The sequence below is a fragment of the Larus michahellis genome, chromosome 31, assembly GCF_964199755.1.
Source record: "Larus michahellis chromosome 31, bLarMic1.1, whole genome shotgun sequence".
Classification (NCBI taxonomy): Eukaryota; Metazoa; Chordata; class Aves; order Charadriiformes; family Laridae; genus Larus; species Larus michahellis.
In genome coordinates, this window is record NC_133926.1 from 160,987 (window position 1) to 188,495 (window position 27,509).

The 27,509-nt window shown below is 56.4% G+C and overlaps 3 protein-coding genes across 17 annotated transcripts; all 3 read left to right on the forward strand.

Annotated features, from left to right (window-relative positions):
* Positions 1 to 8,026, forward strand: CAPN1 (calpain 1). Of its 4 annotated transcripts, none has more exons than XR_012584703.1 (23): positions 1 to 138; positions 532 to 663; positions 2,100 to 2,367; positions 2,584 to 2,653; positions 2,921 to 3,039; positions 3,422 to 3,555; positions 3,632 to 3,800; positions 3,914 to 3,997; positions 4,070 to 4,155; positions 4,234 to 4,308; positions 4,411 to 4,571; positions 4,651 to 4,829; positions 4,915 to 4,926; positions 5,036 to 5,247; positions 5,322 to 5,361; positions 5,435 to 5,500; positions 5,586 to 5,643; positions 5,726 to 5,790; positions 5,891 to 5,955; positions 6,062 to 6,140; positions 6,258 to 6,374; positions 7,119 to 7,177; positions 7,283 to 7,732. XR_012584703.1 is itself a non-coding variant. In XM_074568067.1 (23 exons), the coding sequence occupies exons 3-23, from the start codon at positions 2,101 to 2,103 to the stop codon at positions 7,873 to 7,875; spliced, it is 2,229 nt and encodes a 742-aa protein (XP_074424168.1). In that variant the 5' UTR covers positions 1 to 138; positions 532 to 663; position 2,100; the 3' UTR covers positions 7,876 to 8,026. The 4 variants fall into 4 exon arrangements, 3 of the variants coding, with proteins under 3 accessions (XP_074424168.1, XP_074424169.1, XP_074424170.1); XM_074568067.1 differs by lacking the exon at positions 7,283 to 7,732 and adding an exon at positions 7,768 to 8,026 and having other exon boundaries at positions 5,887 to 5,955; XM_074568068.1 differs by having other exon boundaries at positions 5,887 to 5,955.
* On the forward strand, positions 7,891 to 18,210 carry POLA2 (DNA polymerase alpha 2, accessory subunit). 5 transcript variants are annotated; one of them, XR_012584701.1, is made up of 19 exons: positions 7,891 to 8,528; positions 8,994 to 9,121; positions 9,211 to 9,296; positions 9,488 to 9,542; positions 9,658 to 9,764; positions 9,859 to 10,052; positions 10,158 to 10,246; positions 10,347 to 10,502; positions 10,600 to 10,662; positions 10,764 to 10,806; positions 10,938 to 11,056; positions 11,639 to 11,677; positions 11,975 to 12,048; positions 12,675 to 12,869; positions 13,053 to 13,161; positions 14,262 to 14,368; positions 14,698 to 14,757; positions 15,128 to 15,254; positions 16,747 to 18,210. XR_012584701.1 is itself a non-coding variant. In XM_074568065.1 (18 exons), the coding sequence occupies exons 1-18, from the start codon at positions 7,898 to 7,900 to the stop codon at positions 16,891 to 16,893; spliced, it is 2,334 nt and encodes a 777-aa protein (XP_074424166.1). In that variant the 5' UTR covers positions 7,891 to 7,897; the 3' UTR covers positions 16,894 to 18,210. The 5 variants fall into 5 exon arrangements, 1 of the variants encoding a protein (XP_074424166.1); XR_012584699.1 differs by lacking the exon at positions 12,675 to 12,869 and having other exon boundaries at positions 12,988 to 13,161; XR_012584700.1 differs by lacking the exon at positions 12,675 to 12,869 and having other exon boundaries at positions 12,991 to 13,161.
* Positions 16,990 to 27,252, forward strand: CDC42EP2 (CDC42 effector protein 2). Of its 8 annotated transcripts, none has more exons than XM_074568073.1 (4): positions 16,990 to 17,089; positions 18,661 to 18,780; positions 24,381 to 25,187; positions 25,338 to 27,110. In XM_074568073.1, the coding sequence occupies exon 3, from the start codon at positions 24,468 to 24,470 to the stop codon at positions 25,173 to 25,175; it is 708 nt and encodes a 235-aa protein (XP_074424174.1). In that variant the 5' UTR covers positions 16,990 to 17,089; positions 18,661 to 18,780; positions 24,381 to 24,467; the 3' UTR covers positions 25,176 to 25,187; positions 25,338 to 27,110. The 8 variants fall into 8 exon arrangements, with proteins under 8 accessions (XP_074424174.1, XP_074424173.1, XP_074424175.1 ...); XM_074568072.1 differs by lacking the exon at positions 16,990 to 17,089 and adding an exon at positions 17,659 to 17,758; XM_074568074.1 differs by lacking the exon at positions 16,990 to 17,089 and adding an exon at positions 18,400 to 18,529.
* The last annotated feature ends 257 nt before the right edge of the window (positions 27,253 to 27,509 follow it).

Sequence of the window (27,509 nt, forward strand, 5' to 3'; positions counted from 1 at the left end):
GGAGTCTCGGCGGAGGTGGGCGGGGGGTTCAACCCGGCCTCGCCTTCCTGCTTAAGGAAGACTTTATACATATATTTATTTTTTTCCTTATTTTACCCAAAAGCGGCGAGTTCGGGAGCGGCCCCCGCCCCCAGCGAGGTACGTCCCCCGTGTCCCCCCAGGAGGTGACAGCCACCCCCGCAGCAGGGTGACAAGGCAGGAGGCACTTCCCCCTCTCCTCAACTTTGTGGCCGGCGGCGCTTATACAACTCCCCGCGCTGCCAGATCGGGGGAGAAAATGGGGAAAACGGGCAAAACCCATTATTTTGGCCTATTTTCCTTCCTTCTTGGAGCCGTGAAGGGGCTGGGAGCTGGGGGGGGCTCCCCCACCCCACAACCGAGCCTCGTTTTAACCAGAAAAGTGTTTTTGGGGGGCTAAATCCGCCTCGGGGAGGGGGGGGAATGGGGGATTTGTGGTTTTTTTAATGTTTTTGCTCAAAATATAGTGTTTTTTGATGTTTTCTCTCATTTTGCATGATATTTTCTCCCCAGCGCAACGGGAGGGAAGCGGCTGCCGAGGGGCTGAGCCTTCGCCCCACAGCACCTGCCAGGACATCGGGTACCTGCTGCTCTCCTGGAAACGGGGTGAAAAGAGGCGATTTTTGTCCTGCTGTCCCAAAAAGTGTATGTATGGAGGGATTCATCCCTGGGGAGGGACAAACGGCTCCTGCTCTCTCCAGGGGGGGTACAGGGAAGCAGAGGGGCCCCCAGGGCACAGGCGTGCAAGGGGGGGACCTCGTTAACAGGGAAAATCGCTAGTGAGAACCCCGTTAATGGGGAAACTCGTTAACGAGAACGTTGTTAACGGGGCGGGGGAACAGTGTTGTGAAGCACCCTGTGAGTGAGGCCTCCACCCTGCCCCAAAAAGCTGCTCTGGGCTGGGGGTGGGGGGAGTCTCTAACCCACTCTGCCACCCCACCACCCCTCATTTTGGGGACAATTTGTGCTTTTTTGGGGCATAATCCCCATTTTTAGGGTGTCCCTGAACCCCCCCGAGGGCCGCGCTGGGCTTTGGGGTGGCAGGAGCCCCCGTGTTCGGCCGCATTTTGAGGGGCCACACTGCTAACTTCGGTGTCACCTTTCTGTCGCTCCCTCTGTGGCCCCAATTAGTGCCTAATTAAGTTCCCCAACGCCTAATTAAGCTCCCTTGTGCTTAATTAAGGCCTTTATGAGTTTAACATGGGCCCGGCAGCACTGCCTGGGGCTGTGCTCCTGGGGAGCGGCCGTGACACACACTGCAACTTGCAGGACCTGTTCTGGGGCCGTTTCCCCTCATTTTGTCAGCGTTTGGGGCTGCCCGGTGCCGTAATTGTCATTTTTTTTTGTTACCACGGGGCCGTTTCGAGGTTAAACACGACTATTTTGGGCCCGCTCGGGTTACAGACAGCGAGCAGCTGCCGCAGGGGGTGGTGAGGGCGGGAGGGCTTCCCCGCCCCTGTAATTCCCTCTTTTCACCCCAAAACAGTGGCACATTCAGCTCACCAAAATCCCCCCAATCACCCCCAACCCTGTGCGGCCCAGGCATGACCCCAAATTTGGGGGAGTTACAGTGCTTTTTTAGCATTTTTGCCCCCGAAATTAGGATCTCCATGGGATCATAATCGGTGCGTTTAATATAAACTAACTGTTGCGTTTTTTGGGGGCAGAATCCTCTTTTTTCTTTCAAGCCACGCACAGTGGGGATCCTAAAGCAGACCCCAAACCCCCCCAAATCCCCCCAAAACGCCCCACAAGGTGGGGGTACATAGCTCCAAAAAGCCCCTGTGTCCCCCCTCTTCCCTGTCAAGCCAAGCCCCCGCAAACGAGGCCGCGCTAGTTACTCGTCATTAGATCCCCCCGCTAACGCGAGGCGCCTTTAAATCCACTAATTATCCTCCCCCTGATTTAATTAAGGGGGCGCACGAGGTGCTCCCCGACTTCGTCCAGGCGCGAGGGAGAGCGCAGCCGCCCCAGCACCCGGCAGCGGCGCCGAGGCGGAAAATCAGGCGGAAAGCTTCAATTTTTAAGCACTTGGGTTTTTTTTTTTGCCATTTGCCCAATTTCCTCTGTTTTCTCCCCAGGATGGCGGAGGAGCCCATCGTGCCGGTGTACTGCACCGGCGTTTCGGCGCAGGTGCAGCGGCAGCGGGCGAAGGCGTTGGGGTTGGGGCGGCACGAGAACGCGGTGCGGTACCTGGGGCAGGACTTCGGGCGGCTGGTGGAGGAATGTCGGCGTTCCGGAACCCTCTTCCGCGACCAAACCTTCCCGCCGGCTCCCGCCTCCCTCGGCTTCCGCGAGCTGGGCCCCGGCACTGCCAAAACCCACGGCGTCCAGTGGAAGAGGCCGACGGTGAGGCGCGGTCTTAATGACGGGGCGCTAATTAATTGCCTTCCCCCCAGTGGAGCGCCCGGCTTGTCGCTTGGGTTTTAATCCCCGTGGTGTAATTGATGGTCGTTACCGCAGCAAGCTCCTCCCGGCGCGGCGGCGGCTCTGAGGGAAAAAAAACCCTGTAAATATCCAAATTTTGGTGATTTTGGTGACAGAACTGGGGGTGTTTCCCTGCAGGAGCTGTGTCCGCGCCCGCAGTTCATCGTGGATGGGGCCACGCGCACCGACATCTGCCAGGGAGCGCTGGGTAGGGAGCGGCAACGCTTCAGTTTTCCTGATTTTCTCTTTTTTTTGCCTCAAAATGGAGGGTTTTGGGGATGGTTCTACCCAGTCGAGGCTTGTTTGCCGTTACTGCCAGTGGCAAGTTTGAACCTTGCACCGGTGGGTTGTGGCAGAACCAGCCGTGGCTTCCCGTTAAACACCCATGGAGTGTAAAAAAACATATATAGAGGTGTTGAGTGACCAGAAAATTGCCTTTTCTACCCCAAAACTGAGAGGAAACTGGTGCCCGCAGGTGACTGCTGGCTGCTGGCGGCCATCGCCTCCCTCACGCTCAACGAGACCCTCCTTCACCGCGTGGTGCCGCACGGGCAGAGCTTCCAGCACGGCTATGCCGGCATCTTCCACTTCCAGGTCAGGCACGAACCCCACCACCATTCTGGGGGTCCCCCTCCATTTTTGGGTTCCTCTCCAGCATTTTGGGGATCTCCCCCTCCATTTTGAGAGGATTCCCCACCATTTTGGGGCTCCTTCTGCCATTTTGGGGCTTTCCCACCATTTTGGGGCTCCCCTCCACCGTTTTGTGAGGATCCCCCACCATTTTGGGGCCAAATGAGGCACTTTCCGCCACAGAGGTTCATCTCCCGGCGGGGTGATGCTGGCCTGGTGCCACTGCTGTTCCCCTCATGGCGATATGCACTGTGGGACCCCAAAATGTGTGTTTTCTGCCCAAAACGCCACTCCCTGGCTAAAAAAAACGTGGAGGTTTTACCTTTGGCCTCCTCTTCCTCTTCAGATTTGGCAGTTCGGCGAGTGGCTGGACGTGGTGGTGGACGACTACTTGCCCACCAAAGACGGCAAGCTGCTCTTCGTCCACTCCGCCGAGGGCACCGAGTTCTGGAGCGCCCTTTTGGAGAAAGCCTACGCCAAGTACGCCCTCCCTCCCCCTCCCTTCCCTGCCTTGCGTTTTGGGGTGAAACGCTCCCAAAACGGTCCGGTCTTGCAGGGTGAACGGGTGCTACGAGGCGCTGTCGGGCGGCAGCACCTCAGAGGGCTTCGAGGACTTCACGGGCGGCGTGACGGAGTGGTACGACCTGCGCAAGCCGCCGGCCGATCTCTACCAGATCATCCTCAAGGCGCTGGAGCGCGGCTCCCTGCTCGGCTGCTCCATCGACGTGAGCGAGAGGGGGGCCTTTTGGGGCTAAAAAACTCAAGATTTGGGGGGTCCTGCGCCCAGCATTAGAATAAGCACGGCACCGCACACAGCCGCCGTCTCGTTTCCTCGCAGATAACGAGCGCCTTCGACATGGAGGCGGTGACCTTCAAGAAGCTGGTGAAGGGACACGCGTACTCTGTGACGGGGGCCAAGCAGGTGAGAGACGACGCCGTTTTGGAGAGAAAATGGTGCTTTTTGGGTCACGAGCCCTGATGGCGCCATTTTCAGATCAACTACCGCGGGCAATCCCTGGGCCTGATCCGTATGCGCAATCCCTGGGGAGAAGTGGAGTGGACGGGACCCTGGAGCGACAGGTGAGGACCGCAAAGCTTCGTTAGCATTAATTAACGAGCCACCAGGCCCCATGGATGAGATCCGTTTGTCACCTGCAGCTCGTCCGAGTGGAACGCGGTGGAGCCGGCGCTGAGGCAGCAGCTGATGGTGAAAATGGAGGATGGTGAATTTTGGTAAGCAAAAAGGGATTAAAAACCCCTTTTCCCGGCTGTTTTGTGCCAGGAAAAGAAGGAAAACTTCCCCCTCCTGACCTTGGGCGCTTCCTCTTCCTCCAGGATGTCCTTCCGGGATTTCCTGCGGGAATTCACCCGCCTGGAGATCTGCAACCTCACCCCGGACGCTCTCCAATCCCGCAAATTCCGCAAGTGGAACACGCGGCTCTACGACGGGACGTGGCGGCGGGGCAGCACGGCCGGCGGCTGCAGGAACTACCCTGGTAGGCGCCGCCAAGGAATTTCACCTCAAAAAACTGCTAATTTTGGGATGGATTTAACCTCCTCTTGCTCTTTTTTCAGCCACTTTCTGGATAAACCCGCAGTTTAAGATCCAGCTGGAGGAGGTGGATGACGAGGGGGATGAGGGCGGCGGGCGTGAGCCCGGCTGCAGCTTCCTGCTGGCGCTGATGCAGAAGCACCGGCGCCGCGAGCGCCGCTACGGCAAGGACATGGAGACCATCGGATTTGCCGTCTACGAGGTAATGGTGTCACCCGGCGTCACCCGGCATCACCCGGTGCGGCCGAGTGACGAAGAGGTGAGACCTCTCCTCTCCTCTCCTCCAGGTTCCTCCCGAGGTGGGTACGAGTCGCCGGCGGTGACAACGTCACCGTAACCAGGAAACACGGAAGGTGGGGGAGGTTTTTTTGGGGTTATTTTGGGTGTTTTTAACCCCGGTTCTGGCAGCACGTGGGGAAGTCGGGCGTCCACCTGAAGCGGGATTTCTTCCTGGCCAACGCCTCGCGCGCCCGCTCGGAGCAGTTCATCAACCTGCGGGAGGTGAGCACCCGGTTCCGGCTGCCGCCGGGGGAATACATCGTGGTGCCCTCCACCTTCGAGCCCAACAAGGAAGGAGACTTCGTCCTCCGCGTCTTCTCCGAGAAGAAAGCCGGAACCGAGTAAGAGACGCCTCGTTAGTGCTAACGATGCCGGGCGACTCTTGAGGACAAACTCTCCTTTATTATCTCTGCAGGGAAATGGATGACAAGATCCAAGCCACGCTCCCGGATGAGGTGAGGGCGGTGGACAACGCTGTAGGGTGCCGAGGCCTGGCCTTTTTACCAAACCTGCCATTTTTTCCCTCAGAAAGTGCTCTCCGAAAGCCAAATTGACGACAACTTCAAGCAGCTCTTCAAGCAACTGGCGGGGGCGGTAAGGGGGGTGCCGGGACGGGTGACACCGGTGACACAGGCAGTGGCACGGGGCTGCCGGAGAACACCCCGTCTTCTCCCCGCAGGACATGGAGATCAGCGTCACGGAGCTTCAGACCATCCTCAACCGCATCATCGGCAAACGTGAGCCGCGGGCAGGTTCCCTGCTCCTCGCCTTAATCGCCCTGTAACTCGTTAAGGCAGACAACCACCGGCTTCTTTGCAGATAAAGATCTCCGGACCAAAGGGTTCAGCACCGAGTCCTGCCGCAGCATGGTCAACCTCATGGACGTATCCTCCACCGCCAGCCGTGGGGCGGGGGTATTTTTTCGGGGAGGGGGGCACCCCAAACCCCCCCCTTTTCCTTAACCCCCTCCCGCCCCGCAGAAAGATGGCAACGGGAAGCTGGGGCTGGTGGAGTTCAACATCCTGTGGAACAGAATCCGCAACTACCTGGTGGGTCTGGGGGGGGTTTTGGGGTGCGAAAGGGGGGTTTTGGGGTCTCTCTCCTCATGGGTGACCCCCATTTTTTTTGGGGGGGGGGGTGGTGTTGGGCTCGCAGGCCATCTTCCGCAAGTTCGACCTGGATAAGTCGGGGAGCATGAGCGCCTACGAGATGCGGATGGCGCTGGAAGCGGCAGGTAACGCCCCGCTCCGGCGATGAACCCCGGGCTTCGTTAACACCATCCTCAGTTTTAACAAATTTCCCTCCCATCCGCCTCGGGTGGGTTGGGTTGGTTTGTTTGTTTCCTAAAAAGGCTATAAATTGAACAAAAAGCTGCACGAGCTGATCATCACCCGCTACGCGGAGCCCGACCTGGCCATCGACTTCGACAACTTCGTCTGCTGCCTCGTGCGCCTGGAGACCATGTTCCGTGAGCGGCATTTCATCCCTAAATCCCACCGCTTCCGCCAATCCCACCACGCCTCCCACAGGATTCAGCAGGAAAAATTGGAAAAAAATTGATTTAAAATACAACTTTTCCCTACTTTCCTCATTCGATTCCATGGAAAAGTTGGAAAAACCCCGCAAGAGTTGACGGGGAAGCCAGAAAAAGTGCAAAAAAAAAAAGCAGGATTTAAGGGGAAAAGTCCTAAAACCCCAATTTTTTTCTGTTAAATCCTGTTTTCCGACTTTTCCTGATAAATCCTGCTGGGTTTTTGCACTTTTTTCACAGAAAAAAAATGTGGGTTTTCCAACTTTTCTCCTTGAAACCTACTGGGTTTTCCAACTTTTCCCCTTAAATCCTGTGCTTGTTTTGCATTTTTTCCTGCTAAATGCTGGGCTTTTTTTCCAACTTCCTCACTTGATCCTGTGGGGTTTTTACAGTGTTTCCCAGAATTTAACTTTTCCACGGAATTGAACAGGAAAAGTTGAAGAAAACCCCACAGGCTTTACCAGGAAAAGTGGTTTTTTTCCTCATTTTCCTCCTTAACTTCTGGATTTTGCCTGACTTTTCCCCCTTAAATCTTGCTGTTTTTTCCCACCTTTCCCCCTTAAATCCTTCCTGGTTTTCCTGATTTTTCCCCCTAAATCCTGCTGGTTTCCTCCTGGTTTTTCCCCTTAAGTCCTGCCCCGTTTTCCCCGCAAAGATCTAATACCGTTTCCCTCACTGCAGGGTTTTTCCAAGCGATGGACGTGGACCAGGATGGCGTCGTCACCTTCGACTTGCTGCAGGTACCCATGGGTGCTGCGTGGGGCTGGCACCCGCCCCAAAACCACCCAAAACTCACCCAAAAACCCACCCAGACCCCTCCTCACCCCCTCCTCCTCCTCCCGCAGTGGCTACAGCTCACCATGTTCGCCTGACCAGACCCCCCAGCCCTCCAAGTGCCTTCGCTGCGGAGCCAGAACCGCGCCAGTTTTTCCCTTTTTTTGCCTTTTTTTCAGCATAAAGGAGGGTGTGGGGGGGTGCAGGTGTTGTGGCCACCCCCAGCCGGAACACGGGGCTCCCCTCGCGCTTTGCCAAAGAAATGCCCCTTTCCTCGCCTCTCGCACGGCTGTTCTGGGGGGAATTCTCACGGTTTTTGTGCCTCTTGCTACCGAAGGAGCCCGGGGGGGTGACGCCGGGTCTCAGCCCCCCATCGCCTCTCGCTTCCGCGCTCTTTCCCAGCGCCTCAGTCAGGGATCTTCTGCCTACCGGGTGCCATAATGGTGTTTTTTTTTTATTGTATAAATTAAAAATAAGGAAAAAAAAACAACTAACAACCAAGAAACGTTATTAAAATCAAAGCTATTTTCTACCAGTCCTTTCCCACCCCCTCCAGCTTCCAGCTTTGCCTCAGGGTGAATCCCACCGGCCCCCCCCGACCCGCTGGGTGCTGAGGAGTGCTCGACGCCACGCTTTTACCACCCAGGTGCAAAAAACCCCATAGCTAGTGTATATTTAGGGCTTATATGCGGGGTTATAGATACAGTTTGGGGGGGTGTTTTTTGGTTGTTCTGAACAAAAACCCGCGATCCTATCAGAGACCGGCGCGGGTCCTGTCAGGGACCGGGGCGGTCCCTCTCCGACCGGGGCTGTCGGCTTGGGCCAGTGGCGGTCTTCCCGGAGTGGGGACGACCCCTCCGGGGCCCGGTCCGCTCCCTCCGGGTCGGTCCCCGTCAGGCGCCGCTGTGAGGAAACCCCCGGGAGGGCGGGAAAACTCCCGCCTTTTTCCTCCCCCGCCTCTTTCCTCCCCCGCCTCAACCCCGCGGGGGGGGGTGGGGGGTGGGGGGGGGTGGAGCAGCCGGGCTGCGTGGCCACGCCCCTCTCCCTGCCCGCCCTCTCCCATTGGCCGGTTGACCCAGTATATTTGCGTGGCCCCGCCTCTTTCCGCGATGCGCGGCCACGCCTCTTGCCTTATAAGGCGTGCTCCCGCCCACTCCCCTTCCCCGCTGCCGTCAAGCGCGGCGGTGTCGCGCCCGCGCGGGCTTTTCGCCGCGGCGATGGCGGAGCCGGAGCAGGGGCCGGTGTCGGCTGAGGCGGTGCTGCGGGAGCTGGCGCTCTTCGAGCTGGGTTGCCAGGGCCAGGACGTGCCCGCCAAGCGTGAGGACACCGCGGGGGACACGGCCCGGGCGTGTCGGGGGAGGGAAGGGGGGGTATTGGGAGCCGGGGGCCTGAGAGTGTCAGAGGGGTTGTGTGAGGGAGAACTGGGGGGCTGAGGGTGTCTAGTGAGGGGTTTGGGGGTGTCAGAGTGTGTTTGAGGGTGTATTGGGGGGTGTCTAGGGGTGTCAGGGGAGGGTTTTGAGGGTGTATTGGGGGTCTGGAGGTGTCAGGGGAGTGGTTTGGGGGGGTCTCGGGTGATTTGGGTGTCATGGGGGGCGCGTTATGGGGGTCAGGACTTCAGGCGCTGCCAGGATTTGGAGGGCATAAGGGGTTGGGGGGTGTCGGGATCTGGAACTTTTCAGGGGTCTGGAGCAGGAGGTGGGAGGGGGCCCACCGGTGGGTTTTAGGGTACGCCTGGGGGGTCCCCAGCCCCATTGACCCCTCTCTCCCTCCCCTTCGCTGCAGTGGTGGAGCTGTGCCTGACCCACGGGCTGGGCCCAGTGGCATTGGCTAACGAGCTGCTGGCCTTCGTCACCAGCAAGGACCTCGGCACCCAGCTCTCCGCCAACGTCCTTGACGCCTTCGAGCACGAGGTAGTGGGGGGTCGCCCAATGTCCCCCCCACCCCAAAACCCCCAGGAAAAGTGGTGGACACACACTCACCTCCCTCCTTCCTCCTCCAGCTCCTTGCCAAGCGGAGCAGCAGGGTCCCCCGGAAGAGGGACAACCGCTACAGCGGCCTTCACGACATCCACTCCCTCCAGGAGCTGTATCCTGCGGGTTTTGGGGTGATTCCTGAAAAAAACAGGGCGTTATGGTGTCTAGACCATGTTCGGCCCCTCCCCTGGAAATGAGGTTTCGTTAGCGCTGGTTAACGGGGGGAATTCATGGCTTAGGGGCGTGCTGGCGGGTGTCCCCCCCAAAAATAGGGGTTTTGGGTGCTCCTTAACGAGCCATCAGCCTTGACGAGGAAGAAGAGGATGAGCTGCTGGACGCCTACACCACGCCATCCAAGGTGCGCACTGACACCTTAACCCCAAAACCTACCCCCAAATCTACCATTTTCCGCCCCAAAAACCCTCACCCCAAAACATCCTTTTTTTTTTTTTTTAAATTTTTCTGTCTCGCAGGGTTCTCAAAAACGCAGCAATTCCACCCCAGAAACCCCCCGGCCCAAGCGCACCCTCTCCTCCCGCAGCCCCTACGCGCTTTTCTCTCCCAACAGCTTCTCCCCGAGGTAAGCGGTCGCGCTGGGACTGTCACTGGCGCTCGTGGTGGTGCCACCGCCGCCGGTCCTCGCCGTCACCCCCTTCCATTTTTTGTCCCCGCAGTGTCACCCCCTCCCAAAAATACACGTCGCGCAGCAGCCGGGGGGAGGTGGTGGCTTCCTTCGGCTCCGTCCAGGGTCCCTCCTGGAGCGGTCACGGCGGCGCCGGTTGTACCCCTAAACTTTTCGGTGTCCCGGAAGAGAATTTGACAAAAAGCTACAAATTCATGTTCCAGAAAGCACTTGACGTCCGGGAAGGTGACGCTGTGAAAGGGGTGGGGCTCGGGGAGGTGACCCTCACCTCGATTTGGGTGGTAACCCTTGTTTTTGGGGGGGGTTTATGGTGTTTTTCTCCCTCCGTAGTGCTGTCATGGAGGATCGAGGAGCTCGGTGACGCGCTCAAGAACCACCATCACCTGGAGGAATTCACCTCGGTGTTGCTCCCCGCGCAGGTGAAAACCCCCGCTTGGGTGTCACCCCAGCACCCTGCACCCACCTTTAGGGGGCGTTTTGGGGCAAAACCAGCTCGGTTTTTTTCCTGTCGTCCCCCAGGAACCGGTGACGGTGCTGGGCCAGATCGGCTGTGACAGCAACGGGAAGCTCAATGCCAAATCGGTGGTGCTGGAAGGGGACCGGGAACATTCCTCAGGCGGCCAAATCCCCCTCAACCTCTCGGAGCTGAAGGAATATTCCCTCTTTCCTGGTCAGGTGCGGCCGCGGCGATTTTGGGGTGTGTGGGGAGGTGTGTATGAACCCCAAACTTCCCCAAATTGGAGCCTGACGCCGTTTTCTCCCCCACCTTCAGATCGTGGCGCTGGAGGGGACCAACAGCACCGGGAGGATGATGGTGGTCTCGAAGCTCTACGAGGTGATGGCGTGGCGCTGCCAGCGTGTCCCCAGCAATGGGTTTGGGACTGGGTTTTGGGGTGAAAAAGGAGGATTTCGAGACAATTTATGATTTATCCGCAGGGGGTGCCCCTTCCTTTCCACACGCCGACAGAGCCGGCCCCGGGTGAGCCCCGACGCTTCGCCCGCTGACCCCGCTGCGGTTTAACACCACGATGTGTTAAACCTCCCTGCCAGACCGGGGTGTCCCCAAAACCCCACTTTTTGTCCCCAAAACCCTCCCTTCTGCCCCCGCAGAGCAGAGGATGGTGCTGGTGGCCTGCGGACCCTACACCACCTCCGACAGCATCGCCTTTGACCCGCTCACTGACCTCATCGAGGTGATCGTCCGCGACCGCCCCGACGTCTGTGTGCTGGTGAGGGGCTGCAGCGGGGACGGGTGGGCCTGGGGCAGCCGGGTTTATTATATAAACTAATTATTCAAATCAATTAAACCAGTTACGTATTATACAACAAGAGGCCGCGGCATGAAAACCCGGTTGAGGTTTCAAAACCTTAAAAATCAGCGTAAAAAAGCCCCGCTTGAGAAGAGAGGCAGCTCGGGCGTTATCTCAAACCACCTGGTTTTCACCCTAAAGTGATAAAACACAGGTTTTTCACCCTAAAGTGATAAAACACAGGTTTTTCACCCTAAAGTGATAAAACACAGGTTTTTCACCCTAAAGTGATAAAAAGTGCCCTGTTTTAAGAGCAAATCGTGCTCTTTGAGTGCCCCAGGAGTTGAAGCCTGACATCCCGCTCGAATTTTATCAGTCTCCCCTTCTGCCCCAACCCCTTTGGGGCTGCAGGATAAAACTTGAGCTTAACAAACAAGAATAATTGAAAAAATACCTTTTTCTGGGCGGTTTAACATCTTTAACTTGGCTCCTGGGGCTGGGGACACGGGGCCGTCCCTGCTCGTGGTGTTTCTCTGATTTTTTTTCACCGTTTCTTCACAGTTCGGGCCGTTCCTGGATGCCAAGCATGAGCAAGTGGAGGTGAGGGAGAACTGGGCACCCACAGACGCCCCCTTGGCTTCACCCCTGGGTGGGGGCTCGGCTGGGTGCCCCCCAAAGCCCCCCCGAGACCCCCAGCGCACGAGCGGGGTGCTCTAGAGGCTGATTTTTGCCCCCAAAACTCCTCCTTCAGTGTGGATTTTGGGCTGATCCATGCTGCCAGACTCCAGAAGGGCAAAGCAGCTGCGGGGGGGAGGGGGGGGTGGTCCCAGCATCCCCCCGCACACCCTGAAAAAAGGGGGAATTCCATAAATCCCGTCATTTTCCCTCAATTCCTAGAACTGCCAACTCCTGGGGTCCTTCACCGAGGTCTTCAAGCTCTGCCTGAAGATGATAATCGAGGGGACGAGAAGGTAGGGATGGTGACTGCGTGAAGGTCTTACAGCTTCCACAGGTAGCTTTTTGCCCAAAACCTCCTCTTTCTCCCCCAGACGGGATCTGGACGGGAGGTTTCTACTGATTCCCACGAGGGAAACTGGCAGCGGAGGAGGGAAATCATTAGATTTTGGTTCAAAGCCTCATTAACGGGCTCTGAAATGGATTTGAGGCGCATTTGCTTGCTGCCAGGCGTGATTTATAGATGCATCCTGGCTTTTCCCCCCCAAAAATCCACGGAGAAAGGAAGTGGGAATGTTTCACGGTGGTTTTTTTCCCCTCCGCGGTGTCGTCCCGGGGCCGGGTGACGGCGCTTCCCCCCTCCCGGCGGCACCGATAAAGAACAAACGAAGGGTTTTGTTTTTTTTTCTTCCCTTCCAGCCTCTTTCATCCGCTGCCAGACGCCGGCAGGGACAGGGACGCGCCCCCCTCGTCCCTCTCGCTGTCAGCAGCCCTCCCTGACACCCCAAAAACCCTCTCAGACCCCCCTCAGCCTCCTCTTGGTGCATCCAGACCCTTTCCTTTATAATCGTTTTCTAAATTTACTAAAAAAGCTGGGTTTAGGCTTTTTTTTTTTTCTTTTTTTAACGCTTCTCTGGTTCAGCGTGGTCACCGCGCACCGGGGGAAGGCCGTATTCGCAGCCCTGTTGTTTGCCAACACCCTCCGGGGGCTTCGATCCCAGGAAAACATCACTTTCTCGCAGCCCATGGGGTGAAACCCCTTTCCGGAAAAAAGCCAAGCGGGATTTGGGGGGATTTCAGCAGATTTTGGGTCCTCTCACTGCTAGAATGCTCCAAAGTAGGTACTTTTGAAGGCATCCGGCTGTAATTCTATGCAAAGTGCTGTTTCTGGCTGTCAAAGTGTCCCTTGGCTCTGCCTGTTCATTAATTGCCTGCTTTTTCCCCTCTTTTTCCAGCAGCGTCGACTCTCGGCTCATCTTTGTCCCTCAATTGCCTGTTTTTCCCTCTTTTCTTCCGCCAGCGCTGGCTCCCAGCTCGTCTTCGTGCCCTCGCTGCGGGACGTGCACCACGACTACGTCTACCCGCAGCCGCCGTTCCTCTTCCCCGAGCTGCCCAAGGACGACAGACCGGTAACGAACCCCAGCGATTCCACTTTTTTACCCCAAAGAAGCCAAAAACCGCTGAATTTCCAGGAAAACCCCGCCCCTCCCAGCAAAAACCTTGCCGAGGTTTGAGGCGAAATCCCCCCCCCCCCCTTTTTTTTTTTCCTGGACTCTTGCTCCATCCGGCAACAATTTCTTGCCAAAAATATCCCCTTTGGGAGCAAATATCAGCGAAGCTGCGACTTCCTGGAGGAGAAGGGATTTGGGAGCGGAAATCCGGTGGTCCCCGCGCCACGCTCGTTAGGTCACGGCGTTCCCCAGGACGCTTAACGAGCAAACGGGGAATTAAATAAACACAGCGAGATGGGGCCTGCAGCGGTCGAGCTGGCTCCCGCCGTGATCCTCTGCCCCTCCCAGCCCTTTTTGGGTTATAATTCCTTAATTTAACCTATTTTTTTTCCCTAGGGAGCACCTCCTGATGCTCCTGGCAGAAAGCCCAGCCCAGCTGCGGGGGTTTTTGGGGTGCATTTTGGGCATTTAAGGAAATCTTAGCATGATTGTGGTGTTTTGGGGCAGATTGGGGGCATTTTAGGACTGGTGTAGGGGCGTTTAAGGGAAGCTCGGGGTGATTGTGACCGTTTTAGGGCAGATTTGGGGCGTTTGAGGAAAGCCCAGCCTGATTACAGCATTTTAGGGGAAGTTTGGGGTGTTTTAGGACTGGTTTAGGGGCATTTAAGGAAAACTTAGCACAACTACAACTGTTTTAGGGCAGGTTTGGGGTGGTTTAAGGCAGATTTGGGGTATTTGAGGAGAGCCCAGCGTGACTGCAGCATTCTGGGACAGGTTTGGGGGCATTTTAGGACTGGTTTAGGGGCATTTAAGGAAAGCTCAGGGTGATTGTGACCATTTTAGGGCAGGTTTGGGGTGATTTAAGGCAGATTTGAGATATTTGAGGAAAGCCCAGCCTGACTGCAGCATTTCAGGGCAGGTTTTTTGGGCATTTTGGGTCAGGTTTGGGACGTTTACGGAAAGCTGAGCGTATTGGGGTCGTTTTAGGGCGTCTCAGGGGTGTTTTAGGGTCTCGTCAAAGCCGTGGCCTGACCCGGCGCCGCCCTCCGTCCCCGCAGCGCGTGCACTTCGTGTCGGAGCCCTGCACCCTGGACGTCGACGGCGTCGTTTTGGGCCTGACCTCCACCGACCTGATCTTCCACATGAGTGTTGAGGAGATCAGCAGGTGGGCGCTGGCGGGAAGCCCGGATTCGGGAACGCGTCGGAGCGGGGAATCTCCAGATCCAGCCCCAGATTTGCAGGATCTGGGCAGGAGGCGTCATCCCGGGGGGGGATCGCCCCTCGGTTGTCCCCTCTGGCGGCTCGTTTCTCTCCTGGCGCATCTGACGGGGAGGCAGAGCTGCCCCTGTCCCGCGGTGCCAGACAGAGCAGCTCTCAGGTCGTTAATTAGGCTGCGTGCCTAATTAATCAGCACAGCCTGGAAGATTTTTTTTTTTTTTTTCTGGCCTTTTCCTCCCTTTCCTTAACAGTTTTACAGCTCCTTTTCTCTCGCAGCTCATCTGGGATCTCGGACAGGTTCACGCGAATCCTCAAGCACATCCTGACGCAGAGGAGGTGAGGGCGTACTGCAAACACCCGCTCGAACCCAAAAAGGGCTTTTTTTGTGGCCAAATAAGGGGAGCCCTGTACTGTCCTTGCTGTCTTCCCCTTTAAAGTCATTCTTTTAACCTAAAAAACTGTTGGTTTGGGGTTTGATAACCCTTTAAAGGCAGGATTCAGAGGGTTTTAGCGCTGTAAATCCTCCGGACTGGTGTGTGTCAGCCTTCCCCGGCTGATGGCTGCCCCCGGAGATGGCAGGTACCTGGGACAGGCAAAAGAAGCAGAAATCAGGCTTTCTACCCCAAAATTATCTGCTGGTTGTGTCCGAGCCTTGCAGCTACAGACAAAGGCTGTGGTAACGTCTTTTCCCCCCCTCTGCTGGCAGTTACTACCCGCTGTACCCCCCCTCGGAGGAGCTGAATGTCGACTACGAGAGCTTCTACAGCTACGCCTCGTTACCCGTCACCCCAGACGTCCTCGTCACCCCCTCAGAGCTGCGGTACTTCGTTAAGGTCAGTCAGCGGCACAGGCCTGCTGGAGTCACAGAATCGCTGACCGGTTTGGGCTCGAAGGGACCTTAAAGGCCACCCAGTGCCACCCCCAGGGTCACCTCCCACCATCCCAGGCTGCTCCGAGCCCCGTCCAGCCCAGCCTTGAACCCCCCCAGGGCTGGGGCGGCCACAGCTTCTCTGGGCAACCTGGGCCAGGGGCTCACCACCCTCCCAACCAAGAATTTCTTCCTCAGATCTCATCTAAATCTCCCCTTTTTTACCTTAAAACCCCTGTCTCTTGTCCCATGGCTCCCCTCCCTGCTCCAGAGTCCCTCCTCAGCTTTCCTGGAGCCCCTTGAGGGACTGGAAGGGGCTCCAGGGTCTCCCCGGAGCCTTCTCTTCTCCAGGCTGAACCCCCCCAGCTCAGCCCGGCCCCACAGCAGAGGGGCTCCAGCCCTCCCAGCATCTCCGGGGCCTCCTCCGGCTCCGCTCCCACGGCTCCGTGTCCCTCTGACGGCCCCCGAGCGGAGCAGATGGGCAGAACCCCCCCCTCGCCCTGCTGGCCACGCTGCTGGGGATGCAGCCCAGGTTGATGGGGGCTTTCTGGGCTACCAGCGCACATCGCTGGGCCGTGTTGAGCTTCTCACCCCCCAGCACCCCGGGTTCTCCTGGGGGCTGCTCTCGGGCCTGTGCCTGGTACCAGAGGTCCCCCCGAGGCTGATGCCGAGGACCTCGTGACCCTCAGGAGGGGTTCTCCCTTGCGGAGCCTGTCCAGGTCCCTCTGGGCGCCGTCCCGTCCTCGGGTGTGTCACCGTGCCACGCAGCTGGGCCTCGTCCACAAACTCGCCCAGGGAGCCCTCGGTCCCACTGTCCGTGTCGTCGATGATGACGTCCAACAGCGCTGGTCCCCGTGTGGACCCCGGGGGGACACCACTGGTCACCCCCTCCATCCGGACACAGAGCCGTCGACCACCACCCTCTGGATGCGACCTCATCCTCCAAACAGTCCGCCCATCGGATCCTGGTCCCTCCAGTTTAAGGGAGAAGGATGTCGTGGGGGGGCTGTGTCAATTACCCCCGTATTTGGGCAAAATCCAGTTTACAGCATGAATAAAGCACAGTCTCGGGGCTGTAGCTCGTAGGTCATGGCTGTCGGTGTCCGTGTCGCCTGTAGCCAGGCGGCTGTCGGTGTCCGTGTCGCCTGTAGCCAGGCGGCTCTGTGTCCGTGTCGCCTGTAGCCAGGCAGTCATGGCTCTCTGTGTCCGTGTCGCCTGTAGCCAGGCAGTCATGGCTCTCTGTGTCTGTGTCGCCTGTAGCCGGGCGGCTCTCTGTGTCGCCTGTAGCCGGGCGGCTCTCTGTGTCTGTGTCGCCTGTAGCCGGGCGGTCGCGGCTCTTGGTGTCCGTGTCGCCTGTAGCCGGGCGGTCGCGGCTCTTGGTGTCCATGTCACCTGTAGCCGGGTGGTCGCGTCTCTTGGCATCAGGATCCGTGACCATCGCTTCCATATTCCCACAGGATGTGCTGGGCTGCGTCTGCATCAATCCCGGCCGGCTGACGAAGGGCCAGGTCGGGGGGACCTACGGCCGCCTGTACCTACAGCGGGAGGACGCTCAGGGCGAGCGGAAGAGCCCGTGTGTTGCCGCTCAAGTCGTTAAGATCTGACTCGTCAGGAGAGAGACTTATTTCTTTGAGCCTTCTACAGTTTAATTTCTTCACGGGAGCAGATTGGTGTTAAAAGACGCTTTGAATTTTGGTTAAAAAAAACCCACCTGAAACGCTTGTGTTTGTCCCCTGACCCCGTTTCGCGGGGTGACGACTCTGCACCGCGCCCCGGCTGCTCCTGGAGCACCCCAAAGTGGTGGGTCTGCACTCCGTGGATGGGGCAGACACACCCCCCAACAGTCGCTAATTAGTTGATTAACGATAAGCAGGAGGCGGCAGGGAGCGGAGGTTTGGAGCGATTCTCACAGGTGGGGTTTCGCTCGACCTCCATCAGCAGCGACACGCTGCTTTTTGGGCTGCAGATGGGCAATTTGGGGTCGCTCGTTAGCGGGTCCCCTGCATCTTCCCCTCCTGCTCGTTAGGTAACGAAGATGAGCCTCCAGCTGGATTTACCTGTGGAACAGGGGAATCCTGGTGCGGAACGGGGAATCTCCGAGTGCGGTGGGGCCGAAATCCTCTGCCGGGGCACCGGCGTCCCGGATTCACCTCCTCGGTGATGTCACTTCGGTTCAGCTTCCTCATTATGGGACTCTGAGTTTAATTAGTCCGAAAGCAATTAATTTAGAGGTACCCGGGGGGGCTGTGCTGCTGGTTCATCGGCTTTGGTGAAAGATGCCGCAGCTCCTGGCTCGGCGGTTGGCGAAAAACCAGCGTCGGGTTTGGGTTTGAAGCAGCTTTCAGCCACTTTTTGCCTCAAATTTGTGGCGAGGAAGCAGAAAATTAATTAAAATCCCCCCTCTCCCCTCGGCTCCGGCTCTCCCAGTGTTTGTTCCGCTCCGATACCGCCATTTTTGCTGGAAAAAAGGTAAATCCGATGTGAAGAAAGGGAATGAGTTTCGTAACTCCCTGCCGTGGGGTAGTTACAGGCGTCGGGAGGCTGGGAAACAACCTCGTCAGGCGGCGCTGAGCTGCTGCGCGTCTCCCTTCGTTAATTTTCCACTTAATTACCTGCCTGGCCTTATTACAGACTCCCTCTAGAAGCGGCGTGTTTATCTTCTCTCACCCTTTAAATCCTGTGTGGGCGTTAGGGCACATTTAGGGTAAAACCAGGGGAAAACGGGATCCGGGGAGGAAGATTCCCTTGCGATTTTTGATTTTCCTGGCCAGGATTTGCCAGAAACAGCTCCGTTTTCTCCCCAAATGTCAGTGAAAGCAGCTGGGCAGCGTCGTGGACTTCTCCCACTGTCACATCTTGGTTCCTCCTCTGATCTGTCGATACTAGCGCTTCTCACCCCAAATAAAACGCTGTTTTTCCCAGCCTGGGTAAAAGACCTTTTTATTTTCCTGCTTTTTTCAGAGTTTCCAGCTTCTATTATTATTTTTTTTCCGCCAGCAGCAAAAACCCATTTTTCTCCCCATTTTTTGGCTTTGATGCTCCTCGTCCGGCCTCAGTTTCCCTCATAAAAATGCCATTTTTAGTTAAAACATGCGTGGGACAGTCGACGGGGGGGTTTTGGGGAGGTTGATTCAAACACCAGGAGCGAAGCAGCCGGCATCTCGTTTGCCTCTTAATTAGATGATCCTTGAGGACGAGGCTAATTTGGGATTTAAACGAGCGGAGGCTGCGGCATTACGAGTTGGCCGAGGATTTTTTTTTTTATTTTTTTTTTGGGGGGGTTGGGGGGGCGCTCCACTGCTCCGTAGGGAATCCCCCACTTCCCTCTGGAGCCGGCAGGGATTTTTCCAGCTTCATTTCTGTTTCCCCAGGGATTCTCCTCGGCCAGAGCCGCGGTGCTGCGTCTTCCCCTGGTGACGCCGGGAAATCGAGGCGCGACAGCGTTCCCACCCGCCGCGGGAAAGGACGAAGCCATCCGCCTCTTCATCCCGGTGAGAAGCCAACGCCGACTCTCTCCGGGGTTTTGGGAACCGGGGTGGGGGGTGGAAGGAAAAAACCCCAAGGAACCCCCCGGGAAGGGGGAAGCGAGGCCCCGTGCCGGGGTGGGGCTTGGAGGTTGGCTGGGAGCCGGCTGCGCCGACGCTCCGGCGTTGGGAGGAAGGGAACGGTCGCGCTTGGCTCCGGCTCAGCCGCCAGAGCGGGAGGAAGACGGCGGTGAGCGTCGGACGCGAGCCCGGGGTTTGTTTTCCGGTGAGATTCCCACTGGGACCGTCACCGATCCGGCATTGGGTGTAGCCGTAGGGTGGTGGTTTGGGGGGACACGGCAGTAAATTTGCGAGCTGGGGGGGGAGGATTTGGCCTCTCTTCCCGGCAGCTCGCCGCACCGGCTTGTAAATCCCTGCCGCTGGGAGCCATCCCATCGGGATGCTGAGGACGGGGGGGGGGGGGGGGGGGCAGTTCTTTTTCATGCTCTTCAGGATGTTTTTGTGTCCCTGTCACATCCCGATCCCCAATTTAAAGGGGCAGGGGGGAGGGGATGATTCCATCCCTTTTTTCCCAAGGAAAAAAGACCAGATCCCCTCCCCTGTGCCCCCACCCCCTCCCCGGTTCCCTGCGGCCACCTCTTAATTTTAGCCCCCAGCTGCGAGGTTTCCGATTGCCCCCGGCTTAAATTAGCCGACGGATCCCCGAAATAGACACCGTGCTTTCGGGGAGGGAGGCCGGATCCCACTCCGGGATTTTTCAGGCAGGATTTTTCAGTGCAAACAGAGGATTCATGGATATTTAAAAAGAAAAACCAAACAAAAAAATCCCTCTTTCGAGGAGTTGCCCAGGTTGCCGGAGCGGACTCCGACCCCATCACGGGGAGAGAGAGCAGCGACCTGTGCCCTCATCCCATCCCGAATGCGGCGCGATCCCCACCCGGGAATTCCCGGCGCTCCCCCGGCTCCGGGGTGGGGCTCGGCCGGGAGGAGCCGCCCCAAAGAGTTGTTTTTCCTGGTTTTAAGGTGCTTTTTTCTCTCCCCTTCTCGCCTGCAGTTTGTCAGCGCCGCAGGGGGGTGCGGGCACAGCCAGGGGAAACTGAGGCACGGGGTGCGTGTGTGTGTGTATGTTCAGCTACGGTTGAGGCCGCCGCGTTTTCCTACCGTGCACCGGCACTTCCTCATCCTCAAACTTTCCTCCTTGGATTTTCCTTATCTGGGAGAATCTCTCCCCGACAGCGGTGTTTTCCCCGTCCTGGGGGAGGAAACCACCGGCGTTTGCTGACGCTGAGGTGGCTGTTAGGAGGGGACGCCCGGCGCTGCCCTGTCCCCAACACACCTTGTCGCGGTGGCCCTTGGCACGGAGACGTCACCGGCGGCTCTTCCCGATCCGGAGGCTCGAGGTAGGACAGCGAGGGCACCGCGATCCTGCAGAGAGAAATTAATTCTCTGTTTTAACCAGGGATAACTGGGAAGATCTCGGGTAAATCCTTCCAGTGATGCCAACCTCTGGGGCACCCGCAAAAGGCTTTTGGCATCGCTCTGAAACATCCCTATTCCCTAAAAAAATCCATAATCCCCATCCCGAAGGGATGTTATTCCCCCAAAGGGTCCCTTTTCCGCACCCCGACGCCCCTCCAGCTCGGGGACCATGGGAAAAGGGGGTGCGTTTTCCTCTCCCGCACAGATATCCCTTCCCCCGTGGCGGATCCGGCGGCAAAACCTCTTTCCAGGGGCAAATTTTTCATCGCGGGTTTTCTCTAAGCCCCGATAAAAGGAGCAAAAAGACTCAAAAAAGGGTCAAGAGGAGGAGACGCGGAAGGAACCAGCTCCGTTTTCTGCAGCGGGCGCTCGCTCGCTTGATTTCCGTGCCGTCGAGAGGGAAAAGGAGTGTGAGCCTCTGTCGCTTAATCGCTATTTTTGTGGGATCTTGCTAAAACAGACGTCGGGATGGGAAAATCGCTGCTCTGTGAGTAACCGGGGGGCTGAGGAAGTGCCGGCTCTTCGCATGATGAGGCATAAATTGCTGAAAATAAGCTAAAAAAGAAACAAATTTTTGCTGTAGCAAAGCATCAAACGCTGAAAATGGGCAAGAAGGAAGGAAATTTTCAGGTAGCAAAGTCTAAATTGCTGAAAACCGGCAGAAAAAGAAACAAATTTTCACGTAGCGAAGCTTAAATTGCTGAAAATGGGCCAAAAAGAAACAAAATGTTTGTGTCCTGCAGCCTTAAAACTGCTGAAAAGAAACAAATTTTCACGTAGTGAGGCATAAATTGCTGGAAATGGGGGGGAAGGAAAGAAATCCCCCTGTTATCGAAGCCGAAATTGCTGAAAATGGGTGAAGAACAAACAAAATTTTCACGTAGCGAAGCCGAAACGGCTGAAACCGGGCCAAAAAGAAACAAATCTCTTTGCGAGCCGAAGCCTGAATTGCCAAAAACAGGTGGAAAATTTCACGTACCCACGCCAGAATGCCTGAAAATGGGCAAAAAAGGCAACAAATTTGATTCCGTGGGGAATCAAAAAGCCAAATCGGGGCGGATATCCTGGGGCTGGGTGTCAGCGGAGATGCTCGGGGGGGGTCTTAGGTCTCACGCCTGGGGCTTTCGGCCGATTTCTTAATGCTGAGAAGCGAAAACGAAGCCTCACGGGGGGGGCGCAGGATGAGTTTAAGTTCCTCAGATCCTCTCCTGAGGCACCTCCCGCTTTTATCCTGTGCCGAAACGTCTCACTTTCCCCGTTTCCCTCTTCCTCGCGAGTCTCCTTTCACAGGACACCTGGATTACTCCTGGTTTTAAGGAGTTTTTAGCGTCAGGGGGGACGCGCTGCGCGGATGAAAACGCACACGAACAACCTAACAAGGGGCCGATTTTGCTTTTGCTCCCTTTCCCACCTGTTTTCCGCCCCCGTCGCATCCCTGCCGCTGGTAATGCTCCAGTCCTTTCAGGTTTATTCAGTCGTCGGCGCTGGAAAACACCGGGAAAAGGGATTTTAAGGGTTTCACTGGTGCAAAACCCCCTATTCCCTCTGGTTTCGGGGCCCGCTGACCCTTTCCCAGCCTGCGCTGGCAGCAAATTCCCTTTTCCGAGCCTTTTTTCTGTGAGCACAAAGGGAAAGGGCTCTACGCGCAGCCCTGAACTTTCCCAGCGTTCAGCCGACCCCGGGAGCTCGCGGCGCGATCGCGGGCAGCCTTTGTCCCGGCCCAGTGGGGCGCTGGGTTGTCGGCCGCGGCCCAGACTGGGGAGAAGAGGAGGAGTCGTGACGGGGGGGGTGAGAGAAATTGGGGTGAGGGAGAGCGATTTCTGGTCGGTGCCGGTGGAAGACGCTGAACCCGTGCTGCCCTGGAGAGGAGACGATCCGGTGGCTGCTCCCTGACGAACGCTCATCCCCGCGGGCATCACCCACACCCTGACCTTGAAAACGTTAATAATTTCGGAGTGATAAAAGGCTTTTTTTCCCTACAAATCCACTTTTTTTGTTGTTGTTTTTTAAGTGATTTCAGTGTTTTTTTGCGGCTAATCCATGCCTGTCTGTGGTTCGCCGGCGCAAGGCGGGCTTGTGGCCGTGCATCCGGCAGCGTTCCGGCGAGCACTGGCGCTGATCCGGATCCCGGTGACGCAGCTCTTCCCTCTGTCCCGTTCTCTTCACGTACGGCACCGGCTCCGCCGGCATCGTCTCACCCCCCTCCTCCCGGCGCCTGTATTTCACGCGAGCGGCACAGCCTGTCATTACGCCGCCCGCTTTAATCCGCCCGGGATTAACAAAGCTGAATTCTGCATCGTCAGGATTTTTCCCTGGCCGGAGCCGCCGGGAATGGGATTACCGGTGACCGCGTTCCTCCCGGCGCCGCGTTCCTGGTGCTGACGGCATTGCCGGCATCTCGTCCGTGCTTCGGTTCGAGCTGTTTGGGTGATTCCTGCCGCTCCATCTCCTCTCCCGCGTTGCTGTCAACCCAACGTGACCTCGGGAGCGTCTCCGGCTGTAGCACCGCGTACGTGGGTCTCCGCTCGGGGAGACGGACTGAAAAAGAAGCAATTAGAGGGGAAAAAAAGGGGGAAAAGCGAGCAGCACAGACAGGAGGTGGTTCCTAACGATAACGACGGTGCATCGGGTGGTGGAAGGTGAACAGGGGATTTTCCATCCCTCTGCATAGTATTATTATGATGTTTTTAAGGTGAACATGGGATTTTCCATCCCTCTGTGTGTTATTATTATATTTTTAAGGACAAATTTAAGGGGCGGGGGTCAGGTGAGGCTCAGGAGGATCCGGCAGCCCTCGGTGGGACCGTGCCGCCTCCAAACCCCAGCGCTTTGAGATCCCAAACCGCCAACACCCTCCGACTGACGCGGCGCTTGTCACCGCCGGGCGTGTGGCTGCTGCTGGGGTTGAAATGCCGGCCCCAGGGGAGCCCGCCCGGCTCCGTTCATCCAGCATCAGCCGCAGACTGGTTTCCGTTGGCTCTTCGGCACCGGCCAGGGCAGGTTTCGGCTGGGGCGGGTTTCGGCCGGGGCAGGTTTTGGCCGGGGCAAGCGCCTGACGCGGTCGTTGAGGCTGTTCGTTGGTGGCAGCTGATGGGAAAAACCACACGGAGGGAGTTGCCGGTGACCCGTGGCTGGGACGGTTTGGGGGTTGACTTGAGGAGCTCAGCTGTGGCGGTGTCACCGTCGGCTCTGGCTTTCCGGGTGCAGCTGTAGCGGGAGGTGTGTTAACGACAGCGTGAAACGGGCTGAAGCCAGTTGTTTCAGCAGCGGCCGGGGCTCAGTGCACCGGACGGACCTGTCTCTCGGTCACCTGTAGACTCTCCTTTGTGCTCGCAGTCCAGGGCAGAGCGGATCCGATTTTACAGAAATGTGGAGCGATGGGATTTTTTTTTCCCCAGAAAATCAGCGAGAAAGGCTAAAACTCCAGAGCTTCCCACTTGCTGATTTTCAAAAGTCATGCTCAAGTGGCCTGAAACCTGTTTCACCCCCTTTTCTGCCCTGCCGAGGCATCTCTTGAGGTTGTGCGTAACGTTATTATTGCCCAAAATACCCATTTTTGCCTTATTTCTCCCCCACAGCTGAAAAATCACACCCACAACTGACGGTGTAAACTGTCAGAGTTGAATGAATATGACTAAAATGGAGGGAAAAAACCCAACTTCCTTCCCCCTCCTGCCTTAATTTTGATTATTTTGTGTTTTAGCTTGTTGTTGGGTGGGGCTGGATTACACACGGCCAAGAGGAGAGGGAACTCAACTGAAAAAAATCTCTTTTTGGGCTAGAAAAGACACTTTGCAAGGCCGTGCTCTCCCACCCTTCAACTCCGGACCCCGATTCCCCCATAAAAACGTAAATCCTCTTGGATTTCCACCTCTGACCCTCTTCCTGATTTTTTTTCTTCCACTCGAAACAAATCCTGCGGAGAGGCCCCGAGTGCCTGGATTTAATTACCTGGGTTGTTTTGTTATCGATAACGCAGCCAGCGAACTTCAGATAGAGAACCGGAGAGCGTCTGGAATTAATTTCCTGGGACGTGTTGACGTTGAGGATCTCCGTCCTACATGTTATAACTTGCTTTTAAGCGTTTTTCCTCCCTTTTTTTTTTTTTTTTTTATTAAATTTTGCAGATTCTTTTTAAAGCCTGCGTCGCGGAGGTCTGGGAAGACACAACCTTCTCTTGAGTTGGCGGTGGAAGAGCTTTGCTCCTCGGCGAGATGTCCACCAAGGTGCCCATCTACCTGAAGAGGGGCAGCAGGAAGGGGAAGAAGGAGAAGCTGCGCGACATCCTCTCCTCCGACATGATCAGCCCCCCGCTGGGGGACTTCAGGCACACCATCCACATCGGCAGCGGCGGGGAGAGCGACATGTTTGGGGACATCTCCTTCCTTCAGGGCAAGTTCCACCTCCTCCCCAGGACCGAAGGCAGCCTCGATTCCGACAAGGACAGCCCCGACGCGGCGCCCTTCGAGTTCTCCAGGACGGCCACCATCTCCGGCCGCCAGCAGCCCTCATCGGAGACGTCCTCTCCCCTCCTCAAAAACGCCATCTCCCTGCCCGTCATCGGGGGGCCGCAGGCCTTGACGCTGCCCTCGGCGCAAGCCCCACCGAAACCGCCACGGTTGCACCTCGATGACAAAGCCCCGCCGGCGCAAAGCCGGGAGGAGGATGGCGAGGGCAGGAGCGTCGCCCGCCCGCCGCCGCGTCCCTGCGCCTCGCCTTTCGCCGCCCCCACCAACGGCTTCACCGAGGAGAAGGGCGACGCCGAGCCGCCCTTCCTCTCCCACGCCGGCTCCCTCCTCTCCCTCCACGTGGATTTGGGGCCGTCCATTTTGGAGGACGTCCTGCAAGTGATGGAGAAGCACCAAGCGGAGAGAGTGGGTGGGTCTATACAGGATTCGGGCCGGCAGGAGATCTTGACGTGAAGACGACTCAAGGTAAAGGTGTTGAGAAATGGATTATTATTGGGTTTGGGGGTTGTTTTTTTTTTAATTTTTTTTTTTTTCCCCCTTATATTACAACTCAAACTCCCAAGTTTGACTCCCCACACCTTCCCTTAACTGGTGCCGCGTTGTTTTCTCTCGCAGAGCCCGTCGTGCAAACGAGACGTGAGCGTTTTCTCCCCGCAGATCTCCGGCTTCTCCCTCCGCGCGGGGAGAAAAAATTCAAACACCCTGCGAAGACAAGACGGAAGAGGCAGCGCTCGCTGCCGGATTATTTCGCCGCTTGCCCGTTTCAACTGCACCTTTAGCGACAGATCGAACCGTAGGACTGCGCTGACCGGTAGCAAATAAGCCGCCGCGCTGTCAGGAACATTTGTTGCACTGGATGGGATGAAACAGCGACGGTTGAATTCCCAAATGTTTCGGTTGGGAGGACTTTTGGGGTTTCAGGGTGATTGTTTGTTTTGTTGTTGGTTTTTTTTTGCTTGAAGAGGGTTTGTGCTCAGTCAAGGCGAAGGTGTGACGCTTGCTGTTTGCCAACCACCCGCACCATCGCGGTGATGTCAGATGTTAGCCTGCGGCGTGATTTAATTTTTTTAAGATCCCACAAAAATTGGTAAATCTAGCGGTTACGTGGCAAAAGGCTCCACCGGGCTTTAACACTGCGCTGTCTCTAAGCAGAAGCCAAAAGCTCTCTGTGGAGAAGCGAAAAAAAAACCCTCTTGGGCTGTATTTTAGCAACCGAGCCCATGGAGCTTGGGGTTGGAATTGAAAATGCTAAATAAGATGCAAAAAACAAAGAAAAAAATACGTTAAGCGAAGGGTGAGTGACCACCCGGCCGGATTCCTGCGCGATGGGGTGAAATTCATTCTCCCGAAAGACGCCGCCTCCATCAATCGCGGATTGTTTGGCTGGACGGAGGAACGAGGGGGTGAAACGCTTCGGCACGCAGAAAGGAATGCGAATCCCTTCTGCTTTTTTAAAAAAATAATTAAAAAAAAAAAAAAAAAATCTGTGGAAACGCCAATTCTGCTGACATCGGGGCGAAAGACCGTAATGCCTGGCTGCGAGGGCTTTCGTTCTTTCCCGATCTCGGAATCGAGGACAAGAGAAGCCTGTTGGACTCAGTGACGGTGTAAAAGCAAGCGGGACCTTGTTTCCTAGATGGCATCGCTGATTAACTGCATCATTTTTAACCGTTTCTGGTAGTTTTAGCCCAGAATGAGACCTGGGAGTCCCCCTTAGTAGGGAATTTTAAGGCACCTCTTGAAGAGCACGCTGACTTTTTGCCGGAGCCTGACCGTGTATTTTTTTACATCATCGGTTACTGTTTCGTACAGGTATCGTTAACTAATGAGTCATTAGATTAATGAGCCCGTAGCTCGTCACCACACAATTGTGTCCGGGCTCTTGCTTACTCTTGCCCCTCTGCATCCGGCGGGGCGCTCTCACTGTAAGACCGAAACACTCTGTTTTGGTGGAAACACCAAAAATTTAGGGTTAAACCAATTTTTCAAGCTGTCACTCTGCAAAAGAATTAAGAAAATGAGGTTAATTGAGCTCCATCCGGGCAACCGCTGGGTTTAATTTCTGTTTGATTTTATGCTGTTACGGTTGGAGCCTTACCTGCTCTAAACTGACGGCGCATCCTCCGAACGCACCCATCTGTGTGGCGATGACTTCTTTTTATTTATTTTAGGATTTTTCTTACCAGAAATAATTCCAGTGACAGGATGGGGGCGTTTTAGAGCATTGTTTGTAATTAATTTACCCTTAATTTATTTCGATGGCAGATGTGGCTCGGTTTCCCAGTCCCCTCTTTTCTTGCTAACATGCCGCAGCTGCTGTTTGGTCAAACAATTCGAAGGAGGAAAAAAAAAAAAAGCCTGGAATAGATAATTTTGGGTGGTTTCCAGAGTGCTTTGGGTTTGTTGTTTTTTGGGGTTTTTTTTGTGGCCCAGCACCTTTGTGGGGAGCGGGGGTGGGTTGTGACAACACAGAGGGCACTTGTTTGCATGGATCTCACCTTAATTAGTGAATTAAAGTGGGCTGGGGATGAAGATGTTTGAGTTTGCCCCCTACCTCTGCCTAATTATCACCAGCAATTACGAAACAATCCCCACTGGATCTGGGCAACGCCCGGCAGCAACTTCCCCACCTTTCGAAATAACCGTGGAGGTAACGGCCAAAATCCCCTTTTCTCCCCATTTTTGCTCCTTCTACTTGTTACAAGCTTGGGGCGGGGGGGAGGATGTGGGGCCTTAATGGCTTTAATTTGGCATTAAACTGGCACCTCGCTCGCTCTGATGGCTCCC

Excerpts from the sequence above, each read along its gene's own strand:
- CAPN1 (XM_074568067.1), top strand. The coding sequence starts at position 2,101 with ATGGCGGAGGAGCCCATCGTGCCGGTGTACTGCACCGGCGTTTCGGCG. Across the intron at positions 4,156-4,233 it reads ACGGGACCCTGGAGCGACAG|CTCGTCCGAGTGGAACGCGG; the intron begins GTGAGGACCGCA and ends TGTCACCTGCAG. Across the intron at positions 5,791-5,886 it reads GCATGGTCAACCTCATGGAC|AAAGATGGCAACGGGAAGCT; the intron begins GTATCCTCCACC and ends CCCGCCCCGCAG.
- POLA2 (XM_074568065.1), top strand. The coding sequence starts at position 7,898 with ATGCGGGGTTATAGATACAGTTTGGGGGGGTGTTTTTTGGTTGTTCTG. Across the intron at positions 9,122-9,210 it reads TTGACGCCTTCGAGCACGAG|CTCCTTGCCAAGCGGAGCAG; the intron begins GTAGTGGGGGGT and ends TTCCTCCTCCAG. Across the intron at positions 9,297-9,487 it reads ATCCACTCCCTCCAGGAGCT|CCTTGACGAGGAAGAAGAGG; the intron begins GTATCCTGCGGG and ends ACGAGCCATCAG.
- CDC42EP2 (XM_074568073.1), top strand. The coding sequence starts at position 24,468 with ATGTCCACCAAGGTGCCCATCTACCTGAAGAGGGGCAGCAGGAAGGGG.